This window comes from Lipotes vexillifer, unplaced genomic scaffold (assembly GCF_000442215.2).
Source record: "Lipotes vexillifer unplaced genomic scaffold, Lipotes_vexillifer_v1.1 scaffold104, whole genome shotgun sequence".
In the NCBI taxonomy this organism is placed as follows: Eukaryota; Metazoa; Chordata; class Mammalia; order Artiodactyla; family Lipotidae; genus Lipotes; species Lipotes vexillifer.
Window position 1 is genome coordinate 3,179,573 of NW_006789458.1, and position 26,040 is coordinate 3,205,612.

The following is a 26,040-nucleotide window of genomic DNA, read 5'->3' on the forward strand; positions in this document are numbered from 1 at the left end:
TGTGGTTCTGTTTTTTTTTTCTGTTGTGGTTCTGTTTTACCTTGTTTTAGTTGTTTCACTTATATTTTTCTTTTTCCTAATATATTTTTTCTAATTTTATTTTATTTTTTATTGTTTGTTTTTGTACTGCTCCTTTTTTTGAATTTTATTTATTTTTTTCTACAGCAGTTCTTATTAGTTATCTATTTTATACATATTAGTGTATATATGCCAATCCCAATCTTCCAATTCATCCCACCACCACCACCACCCACCAGCTACTTTCCCCCCGGTGTCCATAACGTTTGTTCTCTACATCAGTCGCTCTATTTGGTCCTTTTTTTAAATTCTTCTCTTTTGCCACGCCATGTGGTTTGAGGGATCTTAGCTCCCAGGCCGGAGATCAGGCCTGAGCTCCTGTGGAGTGTGAGCCAAGCCCAAACCACCAGACTAACAGAGAACCTCAGACAACAGGAAATATTAATCAGAGTGAGGTCTCCCGGAAATCCTCATCTCAACACCAAGACCCGGCTCTAAACAAATGCCTGTAAACTCCAGTGCTGGGTGCCTCGGGCCAAAAATCCAGTAAGACAAGAACACAGCACCACCCAACAAAAAAAATAAGACGACAAAAAAATATGTTACAGACGAAGGAAAAGGTAAAAACCTACAAGACTAAATAAATGAAGAGAAAATAGGCAAGCAATATGAAAAAGAATTCAGAGTAATGATAATAAAGATGATCCAAAATATCAACAACACAATGGCGGCACAGATCAAGGAAATACAAGATATGGTTAACAAACACCAGGTAGAACTAAAAAACAAACAGTGAACAACACAATAACTGAAATGAAAAATACACTAAAAGGAATCAATAGCAGAATAACTGACGCAGAAGAAGGGATAAATGAGCTGGCAGACAGAATGGTGGAAATAACTTCTGAGGAGCAGAATAAAGAAAAGAGACTGAAAAGAACTGAGGACAGTCTCAGAGACATCTGGGACAACATTAAATGCACCAACATTCGAATTGTAGGGGTCCCAGAAGAATGGAAAGAGAAAGGTTCTGAGAAAATATCTGAAGAAATTAGAGTCAAAAACTTCCCTAACATGGGAAAGGAATTAGTCAATCAAGACCAGGAAGCGCAGAGAGTCCCATACTAGATAAATCCTAGGAGAAACACGGCAAGACACATATTAATCAAACTAACAACAACTAAATTCAAAGAAAAAAAAATTAAAAACAGCAAGGGAAAAGCAACAAATAACATACAAGGGAATCCCTATAAGGTTATCAGCTGATTTTTCAGCAGAAACTCTGCAAGTCAGAAGGGAGTGGCAGGATATATTTAAAGTGATGAAAGGGAAAAACCTACAAGAAAGATTACTCTACCCAGCAAGGATCCCATTCAGATTTGATGGAGAAATCAAAAGGTTTACAGACAAGCAAAAGGTAAGAGAATTCAGCACCACCAAACCAGCTGTACGACAAATGCTAAAGGAACTTCTCTAGGCAGGAAATGCAAAAGAAGAAAAGTACCCACTAAAACAACAATTAAGAAAATGGTAACAGGAACATACATATCAATAACTGCCTTGAATGTAAACGGATTAAATGCTCCAAGCAAAAGACACAGACTGGCTGAATGGATTCAAAAACAGGACCCATATATGCTATCTACAAGAGACCCTCTTCAGACCGAAGGACACATACAGACTGAAAGTGAGGAGATGGAAAAAGATATTCCATGCGAAAGGAAATCAAAAGAAAGCTGGAGAAGCAATAGCCATATCTGATAAAATAGACTTTAAAATAAAGATTGCTACAAGACATAAGGAAGGACACTACATAGCAATCAAGGGATCAATCTAAGAAGAAAACATAAAAATTATAAATATTTATGCACTCAACATGGGAGCAACTCAATATATAAGGCAAATGCTAACAGCCAAAAAAGGAGAAAAAGACAGTAACACAATTATACTGAGAGACTTTAACACCCCACTAACACCAAAGGACACATCATCCAGCAACAAAATAAATAAGGAAAAACGAACTTTAAATCTCACCACAGACCAGATAGACTTAATTGATATTTATAGTACATTCCACCCAAAAGAAGAAGAATACACTTTCTTCTCAAGTGCACACGGAAGATTCTCCAGGACAGATCACATCTTGGGTAAGAAATCAAGCACTAGAAAATTTTTACCAATTGAAATCGTGTCAGACATCTTTTCCAACCACAACGATATGAGATTAGAAACCAAGTAGAGGATAAAAATTAAAAAACACAAACACATGGAGACAAAGCACTGCAAAGCTAAAAAAAAAGAGATCACTGAAGATATCAAAGAGGAAATAAAAAAATACACAGAGACAAAGGACAATGAAAACATGATGACACAAAACCTACAGAACTCAGAAAAAGCAGATCTAAGAAGGAAGCTTATAGCAATTTAAACTCACCTCAAGAAACAAAAAAATCTCAAATAAATAATCTAACCTTACACCTAAAGCAACTAGAGAAAGAAGAACAAGGAAAGCCCAAAGTCAGTAGAAGGAAAGAAATCATACAGATCAGAGCAGAAATAAATGAAACAGAAATGAAGAAAACGATAGCAAAGATCAATAAAAACAAAAGTTGGTTCTTTGAGAAGATTAAAAAAAAAATTGATAAACCTTTAGCCAGACTCATCAAGAAAAAAGAGGACTGAAATCTATAAAGTTAGAAATGAAAAAGAAGAAATTACAACTGACACTGTAGAAATATACAAAGGATCATAAGAGACTACTACAAGCAACTCTATGAAAATAAAATGGACAACCTGGAAGAAATGGACAAATTATTAGAAAGGTACAACATTCCAAGACTGAACCAGAAAGAAATAGAAAATATAAACAGACCAATCACAAGTAATGAAATTGAAACTGTGATTAAAAATCTTCCAAAAAACAAAACTGCAGGACCAGATGCTTTCATAGGTGAATTCCACGAAACACTGAAAGAAGAGCTAACAACTATGCTTCTGAAACTACTGCAAAAAATTGCAGAGGAAGGAACACTCCCAAACTCATTTAACAAATCCACCATCACCCTGATACCAAAACCAGAAAAAGATATCACAAAAAAAGAAAATTATGGACCAGTAACACTGATGAACATAGAAGCAAAAATCCTCAACAAAACACTAGCAAACAGAATCCAACAGCACATTAAAAGGTCATGCAACGTGATCAAGAGTGTTTTATCCCAGGGATGCAACGATTCTTCAATATATGCAAATCAATCAATGTGATACACCATATTAACAAATTAAAGAAAAACCATATAATCATCAATAGATGCAGAATAAGCTTTTGAGAAATTTCAACACCCATTTATGATAAAAATTCTCCAGAAAGTGAGCATACAAGGAACCTACCTTAACATAATAAAGGCCATATATAACAAATACACAGCAAACATCATTCTCAATGGTGAAAAACTGAAAGCATATCCTCTAAGGTCACGAACAAAACAAGGATGTCCACTCTCACCACTATTATTCAACATAGTATTCAAAGTCCTAGACACAGCAATCGGAAGAAAAAGAAATAAAAGGAATACAAATTGAAAAGAAGAAGTAAAACTGTAACTGTTTGCAGATGACACAATCCTTTACATAGAAAATCCTAAAGATGCCACCAGAAAAATAGCAGAGCTAATCAGTGAATTGGGTAAAGATGCAGGATACAAAAGTAATGCACAGAAATCTCTTGTATTCGTATGCACTATGAACAAAAGATCAGAAAAACAAATTAAGGAAACAATCACATTTACCACTGCAACAAAAAGAATAAAATACCTAAGGAGGCAAAAGACCTGTACTCCAAAAACTATAAAACACTTACGAAAGAAGTCAAAGATGGCAAAAACAAATGGAGAGATAAACCATGCTCCTCGATTGGAAGAATCAATATTATGAAAAGGACTATACTACCAAAGGTAATCTACAGGTTCAGTGCAATCTCCATCAAATTACCAAGGGCATTTTTCACAGAATTAGAACAAAATGTTTTACAATTTGTATGGAAACACAAAAGACCCTGAACAGCCAAAGCAATCTTGAGAAAGAAACACAGAGCTGAAGAAATCAGGCTCCCTTGACTTCAGACTATACTACAAAGCCACAGTAAACAAGACAGTATGATACTAGCACAAAAACAGAAATATAGATCAATGGAACAGGATAGAAAGCCCAGAGATAAACCCACGCACATACGGTCACCTAATCTATGACAAAGGAGGCAAGAATATAAGATGGAGAAAAAAATCCTCTTCAATAAGTGGTGCTGGGAAAAGTGGACAACTACACATGAAAGAATGAAATCAGAACACTGCCTAACACCGTGCACAAAAATAAACTCAAAATGGATTAAAGACCTAAATGTAAGACTGGACACTATAAAATTCTTGGAAGAAAACATAGACAAAACACTTTCTGACATAAATCACAGCAACATCTTTTATGACCCATCTCCTAAAGTAATGAAAATAAAAACAAAAATAAGCAAATGTGACCTAATTAAACATAAAAGCTTTTGCACAGCAAAGGAAACAATAAACAAGACGAAAAGACAACCCTCAGATTGTGAGAAAATATTTGCAAAAGAAGCAACAGACAAGGGATTAATCTCCAAAATATACAAACAGCTCATGCAGCTCAATAGACATTTCACCAAAGAGGACACACAGATGGCCAAGAGGCACATGAAAAGATGTTCAACAGCACTAATTATTAAAGAAATACAAATCAACACCACAATGAGGTATCACCTCACACCGGTTCACAATGGCCATCATCAAAAAATCTACAAACAATAAATGCTGGAGAGGGTGTGGAGAAAAAGGAACACTCTTGCACTGTTGGTGGGAATGTAAACTGATACGGCCACTGTGGAGAACAGTATGGCAGATCCTTAAAAAACTAAAAATAGAACTAGCATATGACCCACCAACCCCACTACTGGGCATATACCTAGAGAAAACCGTAATTCAAAGAGTCACAGGGAATTACTTGGTGGCACAGTGGTTAAGAATCCACCTGCCAATGCAGGGGACACAGGTTCGATCCCAGGTCTGGGAGGATCCCACATGGCATGGAGCACTAAGCCCGTTCACTGCAACTACTGAAGCCTGTGCACCTAGAGCTCATGCTCCGCAACAAAAGAAAACACCGCAGTGAGAAGCCTGTGTTACACAACAAAGAGCAGCCCCTGCTCACAATTAGAGAAAGCCTGTGCACAGCAACGAAGACCCAATGCAGCTAAAAATAAATAAAAATAAATTAATAAAAAATGTCACATGTACCCCAATGTTCACTGCCGTACTACTTACAATAACCAGGACATGGAAACAACCTAAATATCTACCAACAGATGAAAACATAAAGAAGATGTGGTACATATATATATGTAATGGAATATTACTCAGCCAGAAAAAGAAATAAAATTGGGTCATTTGTAGTGATGTGGATGGACCTACTGTCTGTCATACAGAGTGAAGTAAGTCAGATAGAGAAAAAAAAATACTGTATATTAACACATATATGTGGAATCTAGAAAAATGGTATATGTGAACTTATTTCCAGGGCAGGAATAGAGACATAGATGTAGAGAATGGACCTGTGGACACAGTGGGGGAAGGGGAGGGTTGGATGAATTGGAATATTAAGTGTGACATAAATACACTACCACCTGTAAAATACAGACCTAGTGGGAACACGCTGTATAGCACATGGAGTTCAGCTCAGTGGTCTGTGATGACCTAGACGGGTGCGATGCAGGCGGGAGGGAGGGAGGGGATACATATAGCTGTTTCACTTCATTGTACAGTAGAAACTATCACAACATTGTAAAGCAATTATATTCCAATTTTAAAAATTCGTTAAAAAATAAAAAGGATCATACACCATGATCAAGTGGGATTAATCCCAGGGATGCAAGGATACTTCAACATATGTAAATCAATCAATGTGATATAGAACATTAAGAAACTGAAGAATAAAAACCATATAATGATATCAATAGTGCAGAAAAGGCTTTTAACAAAATTCAACACCCATTTATGATAAAAACTCTCCAGTTAGTGGGCATAGAGGGAACATACCTCAACATAATAAACGCCACATACGACAACTGCACAGCAAACATCATACTCAATGATGAAAAACTGAACACATTTCCTCTAAGATCAGAAAAAAGACAAGGATGTGCACCCTTGCCACTTTTATTCAACATAGGTTTGGAAGTCCTAGCCAGAGAAATCAGAGAAGAAAAAGAAATAAAAGGAATCCAAATTGGAAAAGAAGAAGTAAAACTGTCGTTGAGAACTTCTGCTGCCAGTGCCCTTGTCCTCACGGTGAGACACAACCACCCTCCACCTGTGCAGGAGACCATCCAACACTAGAAGGCTTTACTGGTCCTTGTCCTCATGATAAGACACACAGCTGGCCCCCACCTCTGCAGGAGACCCTCCAACACTGCCAGTCGGAGCCGCGTGGATGAAAGGCTCTTGGTGCTGCAGCCAGGAGTCTGTGCTGTGCCTCTGACGTGGGAGAGCCAACTTCAGGACACTGGTCCAAAACAGACCTCCCAGCGCCATGTAATATCAAACGGAAAAAATCTCCCAGAGATCTCAATCTCAACACCAACACCCAGCTCCACTCAATGACCAGAAAGCTACAGTGCTGGACACGCTATGCCAAACAACTAGCAGGACAGGAACACAACCCCACCCATTAGCAGAGAGGCTGCCTAAAATCATAAGAAGGCCACAGACACCCCAAAACACACCACCAGACGTGGACCTGCCCACCAGAAAGACAAGATCTGGCCTCATACACCAGAACACAGGCACTAGTCCCCTCCACCAGGAAGCCTACACAACCCACTGAACCAACCTTAGCCACTGGGGGCAGACACCAAAAACAACGGGAACTAAAAACCTGCAGCCTGCAAAAAGGAGACCCCAAACACAGTAAGATAAGCAAAATGAGAAGACAGAGAAACACACAGCTGATGAAGGAGCAAGATAAAAACCCACCAGAGCTAACAAATGAAGAGGAAATAGGCAGTCTACCTGAAAAAGAATTCAGAATAATGATAGTAAAGATGATCCAAAATCTTGGAAATATAATAGACAAAATGCAAGAAACATTTAAAAAGGACCTAGAAGAACTAAAGAGGAAACAAGCAATGATGAACAACATGATAAATGAAATTAAAAATACTCTAGAAGGGATCAATAGCAGAATAACTGAGGCAGAAGAGGGGATAAGTGACCTGGAAGGTAAAATAGTGGAAATAAATACTGTAGAGCAGAATAAAGAAAACACAATGAAAAGAACTGAGGACAGTGTCAGAGACCTCTGGGACAACATTAAATGCACCAGCATTCGAATTATAGGGGTTCCAGAAGAAGAAGAGAAAAAGGGACTGAGAAAATATTTGAAGAGATTATAGTTGAAAACTTCCCTAATATGGGAAAGGAAATAGTTAATCAAGTCCAGGAAGCACAGGGAGTCCCAAACAGGATAAAACCAAGGAGAAACATGCCAAGACACATATTAATCAAACTGTCAAAAATTAAATACAAAGAAAACATATTAAAAGCAGCAAGGGAAAAACAACAAATAACACACAAGGGAATCCCCATAAGGTTAACAGCTGATCTTTCAGCAGAAACTCTGCAAGCCAGAAGGGACTGGCAGGACATATTTAAAGTGATGAAGGAGAAAAACCTACAACCAAGATTACTCTACCCAGCAAGGATCTCATTCAGATTTGATGGAGAAATTAAAACCTTTACAGACAAGCAAAAGCTGAGAGAGTTCAGCACCACCAAACCAGCTCTACAATAACTGCTAAAGGAACTTCTCTAGGCAAGAAACACAAGAGAAGGAAAAGACCTACAATAACGAACCCAAAACAATTAAGAAAATGGGAAAAGGAACATACATATCGATAATTACCTTAAATGTAAGTGGTTTAAGTGCTCCCACCAAAAGACACAGATTGGCTGAATGGATACAAAAACACAACCCATATATTTGCTGTCTAAAAGAGACCCACTTCAGACCTAGAGACACATACAGACTGAGAGTAAGGGGATGGAAAAGTATATTTCATGCAAACGGAAATCAAAAGAAAGCTGGAGTAGCAATTCTCATATCAGACAAAATAGACTTAAAAACAAAGACTATTAGAAGACACAAACAAGAACACTAATGATCAAAGGATCAATCCAAGAAGATATAACAATTGTAAATATTTATGCACCCAACACAGAGCACCTCAATACATAAGGCAAATAATAACAGCCATAAAAGGGGAAATTGACACTAACACATTAATAGTAGGGGACTTTAACACCCCACTTTCACCAATGGACAGATCATCCAAAAAGAAAATAAATAAGGAAACACAAGCTTTAAATGATACATTAAACAAGTTTGACTTAATTGATATTTATAGGACATTCCATCCAAAAACAACAGAATACACATTTTTCTCAAGTGCTCATGGAACATTCTCCAGGATACATCATTTCTTGGGTCACAAATCAAGCCTTGGTAAATTTAAGAAAATTGAAACTGTATCAGGTATCTTTTTCGACCACAATGCTATGAGACTAGATAGCAATTATAGGAAAAGATCTGTAAAAAATACAAACACATGGAGGCAAAACAATCCACTACTTAATAACGAAGTGATCACTGAAGAAATCAAAGAGGAAATCAAAAAATACCTAGAAACAAATGACAATGGAGACACGACGACCCAAAACCTATGAGATGCAGCAAAAGCAGTTCTAAGAGGGAAGTATATAGCAATACAATCCTACCTTAAGAAACAGGAAACATCTCGGATAAACAACCTAACCTTGCACCTAAAGCAATTAGAGAAAGAAGAACATAAAAACCCCAAAGTTAGCAAAATGAAAGAAATCATAAAGATCAGATCAGAAATAAATTAAAAAGAAATGAAGGAAACAATAGGATCAACAAAACTAAAAGCTGGTTCTTTGAGAATATAAACAAAATTGATAAACCATAAGCCAGACTCATCAAGAAAAAAGGGAGAAGACGCAAATCAATAGAATTAGAAATGAAAGAGGAGACATAACAACTGACACTGCAGAAATACAAAAGATCATGAGAGATTACTACAAGCAACTCTATGCCAATAAAATGGACAACCTGGAAGTAATGGACAAATTCTTAGAAAAGCACAACCTTTCAAGACTGAACCAGGAGGAAATAGAAAATATGAACAGACCAATCACGAGCACTGAAATTGAAACTGTGATTAAAAATCTTCCAACAAACAAACGCCCAGGACCAGACGGCTTCACAGGCAAATTCTATGAAACATTTAGAGAAGAGCTAACACCTATCCTTCTCAAACTCTTCCAAAATATAGCACAGGGAGGAACACTCCCAAACTCATTCTACGAGGCCACCATCATCCTGATACCAAAACCAGACCAAGGTGTCACAATGAAAGAAAACTACAGGCCAATATCACTGATGAACATAGATGCAAAAATCCTCAACAAAACACTAGCAAACAGAATCCAACAACACACTAAAAGAATCATACACCATGATCAAGTAGGGTTTATTCCAGGAATGCAAGGATTCTTCAATATATGCAAATCAATCAACGTGATACACCATATTAACAAATAGAAGGAGAAAAACCATATGATCATCTCAACAGATGCAGAGAAAGCTTTCGACAAAATTCAACACCCATTTATGATAAAAACCCTGCAGAGAGTAGGCATAGAGGGAACTTTCCACAACATAATAAAGGCCATATATGAAAAACCCACAGCCAACATCGTCTGCAATGGTGGAAAACTGAAACCATTTCCACTAAGATCAGGAACAAGACAAGGTTGCTGACTCTCAACACTCTTATTCAACATAGTTTTGGAAGTTTTAGCCACAGCAATCAGAGAAGAAAAAAAATGAATCCAAATCAGAAGAGAAGAAGTAAAACTGTCACTGTTTGTAGATGACCTGATACTATACATAGAGAATTCCAGAGATGCTACCAAAAAACTACTAGAGCTAATCAATGAATTTGGAAAAGTAGCAGGATACAAAATTAATGCACAGAAATCTCTGGCATTCCTATACACTAATGATGAAAAATCTGAAAGTGAAATCAAGAAAACACTCCCATTTACCATTGCAACAAAAATAAAATACCTAGGAATAAACCTACCTAAGGAGACAAAAGACCTGTATGCAGAAAATTATAAGACACTGAAGAAAGAAATTAAAGATGATACAAATAGATGGAGAGATATACCATGTTCTTGGATTGGAAGAATCCACATTGTGAAAATGACTCTACTAATCAAAGCAATCTACAGATTCAATTCAATCCCTATCAAACTACCACTGGCATTTTTCACAGAACTACAACAAAAAACTTCACAATTTGTATGGAAACACAAAAGACCCCAAACAGTCAAACCAATCTTGAGAAGGAAAAACGGAGCTGGAGGAATCAGGCTCCCTTACTTCAGACTACACTACAAAGCTACAGTAATCAAGAAAGTATGGCACTGGCACAAAAACAGAAAGATAGATCAATGTAACATGATAGAAAGCCCACAGATAAACCCATGCACATATGGTCACCTTGTCTTTGTTAAAGGAGGCAGGAATGTACAGTGTAGAAAGGACAGTACTTGTAAAAGTATGAGAGTAGAACACTCTCTAACACCATACACAAAAATAAGCTCAAAATGGATAAAAGACCTAAATGCAAGGCCAGAGACTATCAAACTCTTAGAAGAAAACATAGGCAGAACACTCTATGACATATATCACAGCAAGATCCTTTTTGACCCACCTCTTAGAGAAATGGAAATAAAACCAAAAGTAAACAAATGGGACCTAATGAAACTTCAAAGCTTTTACACAGCAAAGGAAACCATGAACAAGACCAAAAGACAACTCTCAGAATGGGAGAAAATATTTGCAAATGAAGCAACTGACAAAGGATTAATCTCCAAAATTTACAAGCAGCTCATGCAGCTCAATAACAAAAAGCAAACAACCCAATCCAAAAATGGGCAGATGACCTAAATAGACATTTCTCCAAAGAAGATATACAGATTGCCAACAAACACATGAAAGAATGCTCAACATCATTAATCATTAGAGAAATGCACATCAAAACTACAATGAGATATCATCTCACACCAGTCAGAATGGTCATCATCAAAAAATCTAGAAACAATAAATGCTGGAGAGGGTGTGGAGAAAAGGGAACACTCTTGCACTGCTGGTGGGAATGTGAATTGGTACAGCCACTATGGAGAACAGTATGGAGGTTCCTTAAAAAACTACAAATAGAAATACCATATGACCCAGCAATCCCACTACTGGGCATATACCCTGAGAAAACCATAATTCAAAAAGAGTCATGTGCCAAAGTGTTCATTGCAGCTCTATTTACAAAAGCCAGGACATGGAAGCAACCTAAGTGTCCATCATCAGATGAATGGATAAAGAAGATGTGGCACATATATACAATGGAATATTACTCAGCCATAAAAAGAAACGAAATTGAGTTATTTGTAGTGTGGTGGATGGACCTAGAGTCTGTCATACAGAGTGAAGTAAGTCAGAAAGAGAAAGACAAATACCACATGCTAACACATATATATGGAATCTGCAAAAGAAAAAAATGTCATGAAGAACCTAGGGGTAAGATGGGAATAAACACACAGACCTACTAGAGAATGGACTTGAGGATATGGGGCAGGGGAAGGGTAAGCTGTGACAAAGCGAGAGAGTGGCATGGACATATATACACTACCAAACGTAAAATAGCTAGCTAGTGGGAAGCAGCTGCATAGCACAGGGAGATCAGCTCAGTGCTTTGTGACCACCTAGAGGGGTGGGATAGGGAGTGTGGGAAGGAGGGAGACGCAAGAGGGAAGAGATATGGGAACATATGTATATGTATAACTGATTCACTTTGTTATAAAGCAGAAACTAACACACCATTGTAAAGCAATTATACTCCAATAAAGATGTTAAAAAAAATAAAACTGTCATTGTTTGCATGATACTATACATCAAAAATCCTAAAGATGCTACCAGAAAACTAATAGAACTAATGAATGAATTTGGTAAAGTTGCAGGTCACAAAACTCATACATAGAAATCTGTTGCATTTCTATATACTAAAGACAAAGATCAGAAAGAGATTTTAACAAAACAATCCCATTTACCATTGCACCAAAAAAGAATAAAATATCTAGGAATAAACCTACCTAAGGAGACAAAAGACATGAACTCTGAAAACTCTAAGACACTGATTAAAGAAATTGAAGACATTGCAAACCACTGGATAAAGAGACCGTGTTCTTGGATTGGAAGAATCAATGTGGTCAAAATGACTATACTGTCCAAGGCAATCTACAGATTCAATGTAATTCCTATCAAATTATCAATGGCATTTTTCAAAGAATTAGAACAAAAAATTTTTAAATTTGTATGGAAACAGAAAAGACCCTGTATAGCCAAAACAATCCCAAGAAAGACAAACGATCCTGGGAGAATCAGGCTATCTGACTTCAGACTATACTACAAAGCTACAGTCACCAAAACAGTATGATACTGTCACAAAAACACAGAAATATAGATCAATGGAACAGGATAGAAAGTACAGAGATAAACCACACACCTATAGTCACCTAATCTATGACAAAGGAGGCAAGAATACACAATGGAGGAATTCTCAATAAGAGGCACTGGGAAAACTGGACAACTAGATGTAAAAGAATGAAATTAGAACATTCTCTAACACCATACACAAAAATAAATCCAATGCATTAAAGACCTAAATGTAACACCAGATACTATAAAACTCTTAGAGAAAAACATGGGCAGAACACTCTCTGACATAAATGGCAGCAACGTCTTTTTTGATCCACCTCTGAAAGTTATGAAAATAAAAACAAAAATAAATGTGATCTAATTAAACATAAGAGCTTTTGCACAGCAAAGGAAACCATAAACAAAATGAAAAGAAAACCCATAGAATGGGAGAAAATATCTACAAACGAAGCAAAGGACAAGGGATTAATCTCCAAAGTATACAAAGAGCTCATACAGCTCAGTATCAAAAAAACAAACCGATTTAAAAAATGGGCCAAAGATCTAAACAGATATTTCTCCAAAGAAGACATACAAATAACCAAGAGACACATGAAAAGTTGCTCAACATCATTTATTATTAGAGAAATGCAAACCAAACGTACAATGAGGTACCACCTCACACGGGTCAGAATGGCCATCATCAAAAAATTTAGAAAGAATAAATGCTGTAGAGGGTGTGGAGAAAACGGAACCCTCTTGCACTGTTGGTAGGAATGTAAACTGGTACAGCCACTATGGAGAACAGTATGAAGATTCCTTAAAAAACTAAAAGTAAAGCTACCATAGGATCCAGCAATCCCATTCCTGGGCATATACCCAGAGAAAACCATAATTCGAAAAGATACATGCACCCCAATGTTCACTGCATTACTATTTACAACAGCCAGGACATGGAAGCAACCTAAATATCCATAAGTGGAGGAATGGATAAGGAAGAGGTGGTTCATATATACAATGGAATATTACTCAGCCATAAGAAAGAATGAAATAATGCCACTTTCAGCAACATGGTTGGATCTAGAGTTTGTCATACTGAGTGAAGTAAGTCAGACAGAGAAAACAATATCATATACCATTTATATGTGGAATCTAAAGAAATGGTACAAATGAACCCATTTACAAAATAGAAGTTGAATCACAGATGTCGAAAATAAACTTGTGGTTATCAGAGGGGAAGGGAGGGAAAGGGATAAATTGGGAGATTCGAATTTGACATATACATACCATATATAGAACAGATAAATAATAAGAACCTGATGAAGAGCACATGGAACTCTATTCAGTACTTTATAATGACCTATGTGGGAACAGAATCTAAAAAAGAGTGGATATATGTATATGCATAACTGACTCTGCTTTACAGCAGAAACTAACACAACATTGTAAATCAACTACACTCCAATTTAAAAAATGAAAAAAAAAATAAGAATGAAAAACTGATGTAACCAAAAGCTCATTCTTTGAGAAAAATCAATAAAATTGATACATCTCTAGCCAGATTATTCAGGAAAAGAAAGAAAGAGGTTGCAAATAACCAATATCAGGAATGAGAGAGGTAACATCATTACAGATTCTAGAGATACTGAAAGGATCCCAAGGGAGTATTATAAACAACTTTATGTTCATAAAATCAACAACTTATATGAAGTGAACAAATTCCTTGAAAGGTTCAAATTCAAAGGTTACTCAAGAAGAAATGGGTAACTTGAATATCCTATATCTATCAAGGAAATTGAATTTGTGGTCAAAAACCTTTCAACAAGAAAACTAGGACCAGATGGTTCACTGGTGAATATGTCTGTAGATACATGTAAAAATTCTAAAAGTTTTAGAAATGAATGCCTTCACTCCTTTTCAATAATATTTGCTATCTATAATCTTGGTAATTTTTCCAAATGTCAAGTTACACTGTCTTAATCATTCAGTAGCATCTCTAATTCAAAGAAAAGTAGCAAGAGATAGGGGAAATAACCAAGTATATTTATTAATTCAACTAAAAACCAAAGATGTCACTCTAAATATACAGAATAGAGTTAACAGAACTAGTGTTATTTGAACAAACAGTGGGTAATACTAAGTAATTTCATTTCCATTAACAAGTTTTTAAAACTCAAGTAATACTTTATTACCACAAGCTCTTTGTGCTAAGGTAGTCTCCAAAAATGGCAGACACTAATTCCTCCAGCCCCGACTCCCTGTATGCACGTGCCATTCCACCCATGAAGAAGTGCAGTCAACTTTCCCTCTCCCTGGGCTGGCTTTGTGTCCAGCTTTAAACACAAAATACCATCAAAGTGATAGAGTGCCAGTTCCGGACTTAGCCTTTAAGTCTGGGAGCGTATGCTTTCTCCCTCTTGGAAAAGTTTCATTCTTAAAAGTCAGCTCTCATGCGGTAAGGAAGTCCAGGCTATCTGCTGGAGAGAAAGGCCATATGGAGAGGCCCTGGAATATGAGACATCATATGAAGAGAGAGCTCACTGGAGGAGAACCAAAAATCCAGACATAGGAGAACGGCTTTCATGGATTTTCCAGCCCAGTCCATGTGCCAGCTGAATGCAGCTGCTTGAAAGGTCCAAGTGAGACCAGCAGAATTGCCCAGGCAAACCACAAAATCAGAAGAAATTATATAATGTCATTGTTTTAAGATATTAAACTTGGGAACTTTACTTCACAGCAGTGAAGAACTGACAGACATTATTCTCATAAATAAGCCATAATGTTATTTTTATTGCTCAAAACTTCATTTGAACAGTAGCCACCTAATTTTATATCTAAAAACACTGGAAAATGATACTTGCTGTGTCCCATTACTAAATATCATATAAACTGAAAATGAATTCTGGGGATAAAAATTAGAAAATAAGCTGTAAATTGCTTTATGACATTTTCACATGAAAAGCAATATATAATAATGAAATAGTACTATATTCTTTAAGGATTGCAATTCTTAGGGACAAGGAGGTTTTAAAAAAGGATGACAAACTTCACGCTAAATTTCATAGCTTCTGTCAGTATGTCAATCTTAAAAAAAAAAGAGGAATTTACATGGAAACATATTACTAACAAAAATTTACATTACTATATAAAATTTATATTACTATATGATAAAATCAGAAACATTTATCATATCTATTTTGATAAAACTTTGGAAAATTTACAAATTATCTTTGATACCAAATGTTCATCTTCAGTGCGGTATACACGGTGATTATCTAGTCTTTACAAATGAAATGTAAACTATTTTCCTCTTTTGGATGGTGTTAAGGGAAAAGATACAATAAGATTTTAATTAAAAATAAGAGCATAACACTATTTACAATAGCCAAGATACAGAAGCAAACTAAGTGTCCATCGACACATGAATGGATAAAGATATGATGCACGCGCGCGCGCACACACACACACACACACACACACACACACACTGGAATATTACTCAGCCATGAAAAAAGAATGAAATAAAGCCATTTGCAACAACGTGGGTGGACCTAGAGATTATCATACTAAGTGAAGGTAAATCAGAGAAATACAAATATTATATCACTTATATGTGGAAACTTTTTAAAAAGTACAAATGAATTATTTCCAAAACAGAAACAGACTCACAGACATAGAAAACAATCTATGGTTACCAAAGGGGAAACCAACACAAATTGTAAATCAACTAACACAATACTGTATATGAGCTACACTTCAATAAAAAAAGTTTAAAAATAAGAGCTGAAACTAGTGCAATATTGTAAATCAACAATATTTCAGTAAAAAAAAAATTTTTTAAAGAGCATAAGACACTCTCCAGAAAAATTAACCCTCTAAAACCCAAACCTAAGAATTTATTAGGGAAATATTTTACAGAGTTATACTCTCTCTTTTACATAATCTCTAACATATCAATGTGGCTGTTTTAGGTTAAGAGATGCATGTGCATATACAAAAAGTGCTTAATAAGTATATTCAAATTACACACACTAGAATGTAAGAAAAAGATTGTCTAGCCCCAAAATTAGGTTACAAATATTTATATATAATTGAAGAGGAATACAAGGAAAAAAATACAATGGTTTTAGTATATTTGGTCATAAAAGATTAATTCCACATATATTTACAATGTAAGAGATAAACCAAATAAGGCCCATGGAGTGAAAAGGAGGCTTTCAAGAAGTTCACCTCTCTGCCCGCTTCCTCTAGTGCTTTTGCCCCAAAAAGGGGAAGCTCTAATCTTATCAGTCAACTTCTACAACACTGATTATGCTGCTCCTCCCTCTGAGTAGGAAGTGAGAGATCACTTGATTTCAGCAGGTCTGTTCTTTTATTCCTCTCCTTCTCTGTATGCTAGCCATTGTTATCAGTTATGGTAGTCAGGCAGTAAGTAAGAAAATTCCAAGAAATGGAATCAGACATAATGGGAATATAGGAGGTACTGATTATACTTCTTACCTAAGTCATGAGATGATAATCAGCTGCTCCCAGAGAGGCCTATATTGGTTACTTGAAAACTAAGCAGAATTTTTATTCCCATTTGACTGTTAATCCTTTCATGCACATACATGACAGGGTATAGATAATGGCAGCTTGGCAGACCAAGATTAAGCATTCGGAAGACAATTTTAACATGGACTGAGGGTGGGAGGGATGGTTGAGGCAGTAATGCAAGCGATGGGGAGCAATGGGGAGCGACACATGAAGCTTCGCTCGCTCACCCGCTGCTCACCTCCTGCTGTGAGGCCTGGCGGGGGTGTGTGTGGATGAGGGGGGGTTGGGGACCACTGCTCTAATCAAATTCCTTTGAAAAATCATCTTTAATTTAAACAAAGATCAGCACTTGAATCTGGTGGCAAGGCCTTTGCCTCTTCTCTGCACCACCAGTATCCTTCCCTCTCCAAGAGTTTCAAGCTGCAGAGCAGACACTATGGCAATACTCTAACACATCTGTCTGATCAATGTAACAGAGAGCAGTTAAGACAATTCTCAGCATAGCTACCATAATCAGTAGGTATTCTCTTCATCCTAGTGCCCATTTGTCAAGAAGTGAACAAAGAAGAAAATATATTCTGTAAATTATGAGAAGGATATTCATTTTTTTAAAACATCTTTATTGGAGTATAATTGCTTTACAATGGTGTGTTAGTTTCTGCTATATAACAAAGTGAATCAGCTTTACATAAACATACATCCCCATATCTCTTCCCTCTTGTGTCTCCCTCCCACCCACCCTATGCCCCCCGCAAGTGGACACAAAGCACCAAGCTGATCTCCCTGTGCTATGCGGCTGCTTCCCCCTAGCTAGCTATTTTACATTTGGTAGTATATATATGTCCATGCCACTCTCTCATTCGTCCCAGCTTCCCCTTCCCCTTCCCCATTTCCTCAAGCCCATTATCTACATCTGTGTCTTTATTCCTTCCTGTCCTGCCCCTAGCTTATACAGAACCATTTTTTAATTTTTTTTTTAGATTCCATATACATGTGTTAGCATATGGTATCTGTTTTCTCTTTCTCTTACTTCACTCTTGTATGACACATTCTAGGTCCAGCCACCTCACGACAAATAACTCAATTTCGTTTCTTTTTATGGCTGAGTAATATTCCATTGTATATATTTGTCACATCTTCTTTATCCATTCACCTGTCGATGGACACTTAGGTTGCTTCCATGTCTTGGCTATTGTAAATAGAGCTGCAATGAACATTGTGGTACATGACTCTTTTTGAATTATGGTGTTCTCAGGGTTATGCCCAGTAGTGGGATTGCTGGGTCAAATGGTAGTTCTATTTTTAGTTTTTTAAGGAACCTCCATACTGTTCACCATACTGGCTCTATCAATTTACATTCCCATCAGCAGTGCAAAACGGTTTCCTTTTCTCCACGCCCTCATCCTCTCCAGCATTTACTGTTTGTAGATTTTTTGATGATGGCCATTCTAACTATTGTAAGGTGATACCTCACTGTGATTTTGATTTGCATTTCCTAATGATTAGTGATACTGAGAATCCTTTCATGTGTTTGCTGGCAATCTATATATCTCCTTTGGAGAAATGTCTATTTAGGTTTTCTGCCCATTTTTGGATTGGGTTGTTTGTTTTTTTGATATTGAGCTGCATGAGCTGCCTGTGTATTTTGCAGATTAATCCTTTGTCAGCTGCTTCGTTTGCAAATATTTTCTCCCATTCTGAGGGTTGTCTTTTCATCTCGTTTATGTTTTCCTTTGCTTTGCAAAAGTTTTAAGTTTCGTTAGGTACCATTTGTTTATTTTTGTTTTTATTTCCATTTCTCTGCGAGGTGGGTCAAAAAAGATCTTGCTCTGATGTGTGTCTTAGAGTGCTCTGCCTGTTTTCCTCTAAGAGTTTGATAGTGCCTGGCCTTACATTTAGGTCTTTACTCCATTTTGAGTTCATTTCTGTGTAAGGTATTAGGGAGTGTTCTAATTTCATTCTTTTACATGTACTTGTCCAGTTTTCCCAGCACCACTTATTGAAGAGGCTGTTTTTTCTCCATTGTATATTCTTACCTCCTTTATCAAGATAAGGTGACCATTTGTGTGTGGGTTTATCTCTGGGCTTTCTATCCTGTTCCATTGATCTATATTTCTGTTTTTGTGCCAGTACCATACTGTCTTGATTACTGTAGCTTTGCAGTAGTGTCTGAAGTCAGGGAACCCGATTCCTCCAGCTCCAGGTTTCTTTCTCAAGATTGTTTTGGCTATTTGGGGCCTTTTGTGTTTTCATACAAATTGTGAAATGTTTTGTACTAGTTCTGTGAAAAATGCCATTCATAGTTTGATAGGGATTGCACTGAATCTGTAGATTGCTTTGGGTAGTATGGTCATTTTCACAATGTTGATTCTTCCAATCCAAGAACATGGTATATCTCTCCATCTATTTGTATCATCTTTAATTTCTTTCATCAGTGTCTTATAATTTTCTGCATACAGGCCTTTTGTCTCCTTAGGTAGGTTTATTCCTAGGTATTTTATTCTTTTTGTTGCAGTGGTAAATGGGAGTGTTTCCTTAATTTCTCCTTCATATTTTTCATCATTAGTGTATAGGAATGCAGGAGATTTCTGTGCATTAATTTTATATCCTGCTACTTTACCAAATTCATTGATTAGCTCTAGTAGTTTTTTGGTAGCATCTCTGGGATTCTCTATGTATAGTATCAGGTCATCTACAAACAGTGACAGTTTTACTTCTTCTTTTCTGATTTGGATTCATTTTTTTTTCTTCTCTGATTGCTGTGGTTAAAACTTCCAAAACTATGTTGAATAATAGTGGTAAGAGGGGGCAACCTTGTCTTGTTCTAGATCTTAGTGGAAATGGTTTCAGTTTTTCACCAGTGAGAACAAAGATGGCTGTGGCATACATGGCCTTTATTATGTTGAGGTAAGTTCCCTCTATGCTTACTTCCTGGAGCATTTTTATCATAAATCGGTGTTGAATTTTGTCAAAAGCTTTTTCTTGTGAAAGCTTTTATCAAGATGCTCATATGGTTTTTCTCCTTCAATTTGTTAATATGGTGTATCACATTGATTGATTTGTGTAAAGTGAAAAATCCTTGCATTCCTGGGATAAACCCCACTTGATCATGGTGTATGATCATTTTAATGTGCTGTTGGATTCTGTTTGCTAGTATTTTTTTTGAGGATTTATGCATCTATGTTCATCAGTGATATTGGTCTGTAGTTTCCTTTTCTTGTGACCTCTTTGTCTGGTTTTGCTATCAGGGTGATGGTGGCCTCATAGAATGAGTCTGGGAGTGTTCCTCTCTCTGCTATATTTTGGAAGAGTTTGAGAAGGATAGGTGTTAGCTCTTCTCTAAATGTTTCATAGAATTCACCTGTGAAGCCATCTGGTCCTGGGCTTTTGTTTGTTGGAAGATTTTTAAATCACAGTTTCAATTTCAGTGCTTGTGATCAGTCTGTTCATTTTTTCTATTTCTTCCTGGTTCAGTCTCAGAAGGTGGTGCTTTTAAAGAATTTGTCCATTTTTTCCAGGCTCTCCATTTTACTGGCATATAGTTGCTTGTAGTCATCCCTCATGATCCTTTGTATTTCTGCCGTGTCAGTTGTTACTTCTCCTTTTTCATTTCTAATTCTGTTGATTTGAGTCTTCTCCCTTTTTGTCTTAATGAGCCTGGCTAATTGTTTATTAATTTTGTTTATCTTCTCAAAGAACCAGCTCTTAGTTTTTTTGAGCTTAGGTGCTGTTTCCTTCATTTCTTTTTCATTTATTTCTGATCTGATCTTTATGATTTCTTTCCTTCTTCGAAATTTGAGGTTTTTTTGTTCTTTCTCTAACTGCTTCAGGTGTAAGGTTAGGTTGTTTATTTGCGATGTTTCTTGTTTTTTGAGGTAGGTATTGCTAGAAACTTCCCTCTTAGAACTGCTTTTGCTGAATTCCTTAGGTTTTGGGTCCTCGTGTTTTCATTGTCATTTGTTTCTAGGTATTTTTTGATTTCCTCTTTGATTTCTTCAGTGATGTCTTGGTTATTTAGTAGTATTGTTTAGCCTCCATGTATTTGTATTTTTCAGAATTTCTTCCTGTAATTGATATCTAGTCTCATAGCATTGTGGTCAGAAAAGATACATGATATGATTTCAACTTTCTTGAGTTTGCCAAGGCTTGATTTGTGACCAAGATATGATCTATCCTGGAGAATGTTCCATGAACACTTGAGAAGAAAGTGTATTCTGTTGTTTTTGGATGGAATGTCCTGTAAACATCAATTAAGTCTATCTTGTTTAATGTATCATTTAAAACTTTTGTTTCCTTATTTATTTTCATATTGGATGATCAGTCCATTGGTGAAAGTGGGGTGTTAAAATCCCCTACTATGATTGTGTTACTGTCGATTTCCCCTTTTTTGGCTGTTAGCATTTGCCTTATGTATTGAGGTGCTCCTATGTTGGGTGCATAAAGATTTACAATTGTTATATCTTCTTCTTGGCTTGACCCCTTGATCATTATGTAGTATCCTTATTTGTCTCTTCTAATAGCCTTTCATTTAAAGTCTATTTTGTCTGATATGAAAATTGCTACTCCAGCTTTCTTCTGATTTCCGTTTGCATGCAATATCTTTTTCCATCCCCTCACTTTCAGTCTGTATGTGTCCCTAGGTCTGAGGTGAGTTTCTTGTAGACAGCATATATACAGGTATTGTTTTTGTATCCATTCAGCCTGTCTATGTCTTTTGTTTGGAGCAATTAATTCATTTATATTTAAGGTAGTTATTGATATGTATGTTCCTATTACCATTTTCTTAATTGTTTTGGGTTTGTCATTGTAGGTCTTTTCCTTCTCTTGTGTTTCCTGCCTTTACCATTTATTGTAAAGCTGGGTTGGTGGTCTGAATTATCTTAGCTTTTGCTTGTTTGTAAAAGTTTTAATTTCTCGGTCAAATCTGAATGAGATCCTTGCTAGGAGAGTAATTTTGGTTGTAGGTTTTTCCATTTCGTCACTTTAAATATGTCCTGCCACTCCCTTCAGGCTTGCAGCATTTCTGCTGAAAGATCGGTTGTTGACCTTACGGGGATTCCCTTGTATGTTATTTGTTGTTTTCCCCTTGCTGCTTTTAATATTTTTTATTTAATTTTTGATAGTTTGATTAATATGTGTCTTGGCATGTTTCTCCTTGATTTATCCTGTATGGGACTCTCTGTTCTTCCTGGACTTGTTTGACTACTTCCTTTCCCATATTAGGGAAGTTTTCAACTATAATCTCTTCAAATATTTTCTCAATGCCTTTCTTTTTCTCTTCTTCTTCTGGGACCCCTATAATTCAAATGTTGGTGCGTTTATTGTTGTCCAAGAGGTCTCTGAGACTGTCCTCAATTCTTGTCATTCTTTTTTCTTTATTCTGCTCTGTGGTAGTTATTTCCACTATTTTATCTTTCAGGTCACTTATCCGTTCTTCTGCCTCAGTTATTTTGCTATTGATTCCTTTAGTTCTTCTAGGTCCTTGTTAAACGTTTCTTGTATTTTTTCCATTCTATTTCCAAGATTTTGGATCATCTTTACTATCATTCCTATGAATTCTTTTTCACGTAGACTGACTATTTTCCCTTCATTTGTTTGGCCTGGTGAGTTTCTACCTTGCTCCTTCATCTGCTGTGTGTTTCTCTGTCTTCTCATTTTGCTTAACTTACTGTGTTTGGGGTCTCCTTTTTGTAGGTTGCAGGTTCGTAGTTCCCATTGTTTTTGGTGTCTGCCCCCAGTGGCTAAGTTTGGTTCAGTGGGTTGTGTAGGCTTCCTGGTTAGGGGACTGGTGTCTGTGTTTTGGTGGATGAGGCTGGACCTTGTCTTTCTGGTGGGCAGGACCACGTCCAGTGGTGTGTTTTGGGGTGTCTGTGACTTTATTATGATTTTAGGCAGCCTTCCCACTAATGGGTAGGGTTGTGTTCCTGTCTTGCTAGTTGTTTGGCATAGGATGTCCAGCACTGTAGCTTGCTGGTTGTTGAGTGTAGCTGGCTCTTCCCGTTGAGATGGAGATCTCTGAGAGAGGTTTCGCCATTTGATATTACATGGGGCCGGGAGGTCTCTGGTGGACCAATGTCCTGAACTCGGCTCTCCCACCTCAGAGGCTCAGGCCTGACACCTGGCCGGAGCACCAAGACCCTGTTAGCCACACAGCCAGGTATGTGGGGAGTTTCTTGCCTTTTGGGAAGTCTGAGGTCTTCTGCCAGCATTCAGTACGTGTTCTGTAGAAGCTGTTCCTCATGTAAATGTATTTTTGATGTATTCGTGGGGAGGAAGGTGAGCTCCATGACTTACTCCTCCGCCATCCTGAAGCTATCTCTCAGAGAAGGATATTTTTATCTGAAAATATTTGTGTTTACAATCTAAAATTTAAAGTAATCTGAACTTGTACATTCTTTTTATAACTGACATTCATAAAGGATATATAGCTGACTCTTGAACAACATGGGTTTGAGTTCTGTGGATCCATTTACATGTGGATTTTTTTCTACTGATTTTTTTTGATCCACTGTTGGTTGAATCCTCAAATGCAGAACCACAGATACAAAACAAGAGTGCATATGGAGGAAATGCTGCATCAGAGGAACCACAGATAGGGAGAACTGGGACACAGAGGGCCGACTATAACTTGTAGGCAGAATTTTAACTGTGAAGAGGGCAGCTCACCAAGCTTCTGTGTTGTTCATGTGTCAACTGTAGTTTTAGAGTCATCTTAAGGAAGTGATAGTAATATTTCACCCTTTTGAACCAAGTTATTACAATTTTTATAGCACAGTTAGTGGTACAAATGTTCTTTTTCTGGACTCTTTGTTATTTCAAACTTTTTATACTATTTCATTTTAAATAAAGTTTTAAAATTACAATGGAAATAAGATATAGGCTAAATAAGACAATGGACCCTGACCCCCCAAATTCAAAATACTTCTATCAATTTTTCATTTTGGAGGCTTAGTTTCAACAAGAGAATTCTAGGAGACTCCAGTTTAAAAATATGTGAATGTTTAATTATCTTTATGTGGATAAAGTAGAATACTAGCTAATAATAGCTAATATTCATTGAGCACTTAGTTTATATGTACTTCACATATATTCCAAACTATATTTTAATCCTCACAACTCTATGAGGTAAGTACCACTGTTATCTTCCTTTTATAGTTAAAGGGACTAAAGGACAGAAAGATTAAGGAACTTTCCCCACAATTACGCACATTGTAGACCCAGGACATGAACTCAAGCAGTAGGACAACAAAAACCTCACTTTCTACCAGTATTCTATAATATTAAAATTCTACTGATTTTTTCAAGAGTGCTCTAATATAAAATGAAATTAACTAATATTCAAGCACTGTGTAAATGCAACAATTTGACATACTATTTTGAGAAACAGAGTACAAATATAAGAGAGCCTATCTGTATAATTTTGTTTCTAATATAGCTCGGTTATGTTATGACTATAACAATTATAGAGATTATAGAAGCTCAAGATACATGAATCAAAAAAAAGTAGACTGCATATTGAAGTTGCATAGTGTGTACAGTCATTATATGCTTGAATAAGATATTTAACTTCTTTAAATATCATACGACTCAACTGTAAAATGGGATAACAGTACCTACCTCATATGATTCCTATGAGGATCAAATGAGATAACACATATAAAAGTACTGCTCAGAGCCTAGCACAAAATAAGCATATAATAAATCTTTATAAGTGATAATTAGTGAAGGTGATAAATTCTAAGATAATCAACACTGGTAACAAAACAGGAAAACGTATTATGCTTTAATAATCATCCACAACCTGCCTTAACAGAAAAAGAAGGCTCTTCCATAGTTTTCCATTTTTATATCTTTCAAAGTGGTTGTCTCTCTTCATTCAAAGTTCTTCTGCAAATTTTCATATTCGTTTCCAAAATTCTTACATCTATCAGTGACAGTATTTCTAGTTAGAGTGTTATAAACTGCCCACTTTCAACCTCTAACTGCCTAAACAGCATCTTACTATTAATCTTTCTTATTAAGAAGTTCTACAGCAGTCTAGCTTGTTACTGAACAAGGTAGTTTATTACTCAAAGGGTGACAATAATCAGGATATGACTTTAAATTTATAAGCATAGTCAAATTTCAAATTAATTGTGTACATATGCACATACATGAGCAAAAGAAGCTTTTTTCTCTCTGAGAAGGTGGGTAAAGCTAGATTGTATTTTTCTCTTTGCAGTAACTGAGGAACAAGGGCAGAGCATTGTTAAGGTGATTCAAAAGAAAACAGGGATAAAATTCAACTAACAAATAGAGGATTGGTCTTCAAGGAAGACATACAGGGTTCTCAGACATTTGGCCAAGATCAAGTATAGAATATTATTCTAATTAGAATAGAAATTTCAGGTAAGGAAAGGATGATTAACTAAATCTAAGTTGTTACTGTAAAGCTCAGCAAGTTCCCATGGTTAGCACATAGGAAAAAGAGGATTTGAACTCAGGCAGTCTAACTCCAAAGAGTTCTTAATCACTGTGCTAATACCAAATTACATGGATCATTACCTTAAGAATTAGCATTTTCCTACCTGAAGATTAATTTAAAATCTATTATAACAAATATATTCTAACATTAAAAATGGCATGTTCATCTATTTTGAATACTTTTACCCTTAATCTTAAAATACCGCTTTTTACATAGGGAGTTGCTTTGCAATTTTCTACAGCAATGAAAAACATAATTTACAATTCTCATAAATATATAAATTGGCAATTATTATTCTGGAGCACTGAGGGAAGAAAAAATCTATTTCTCTCATTGGCTCAGAAGCAGCCACTAAAATAAAAAGCTATAATTTCCAAGACTGCTTG

At 36.4% G+C, this 26,040-nt stretch overlaps 1 protein-coding gene across 4 annotated transcripts in view; it reads right to left on the reverse strand.

The window, feature by feature from the left end:
• AKT3 (AKT serine/threonine kinase 3) overlaps positions 1–26,040 on the reverse strand; it is a 391,132-nt gene that overhangs the window by 165,827 nt on the left and 199,265 nt on the right. The window contains exon 4 of one of the 4 annotated variants that reach the window (XM_007462637.1): positions 24,989–24,991. The exons of the other annotated variants lie outside the window; for them this stretch is intronic. Within the exon in view, the coding sequence (XP_007462699.1) occupies positions 24,989–24,991 (3 nt within the window). The remainder of the gene's footprint in view (positions 1–24,988; positions 24,992–26,040) is intronic. 4 annotated transcript variants of the gene reach the window in all.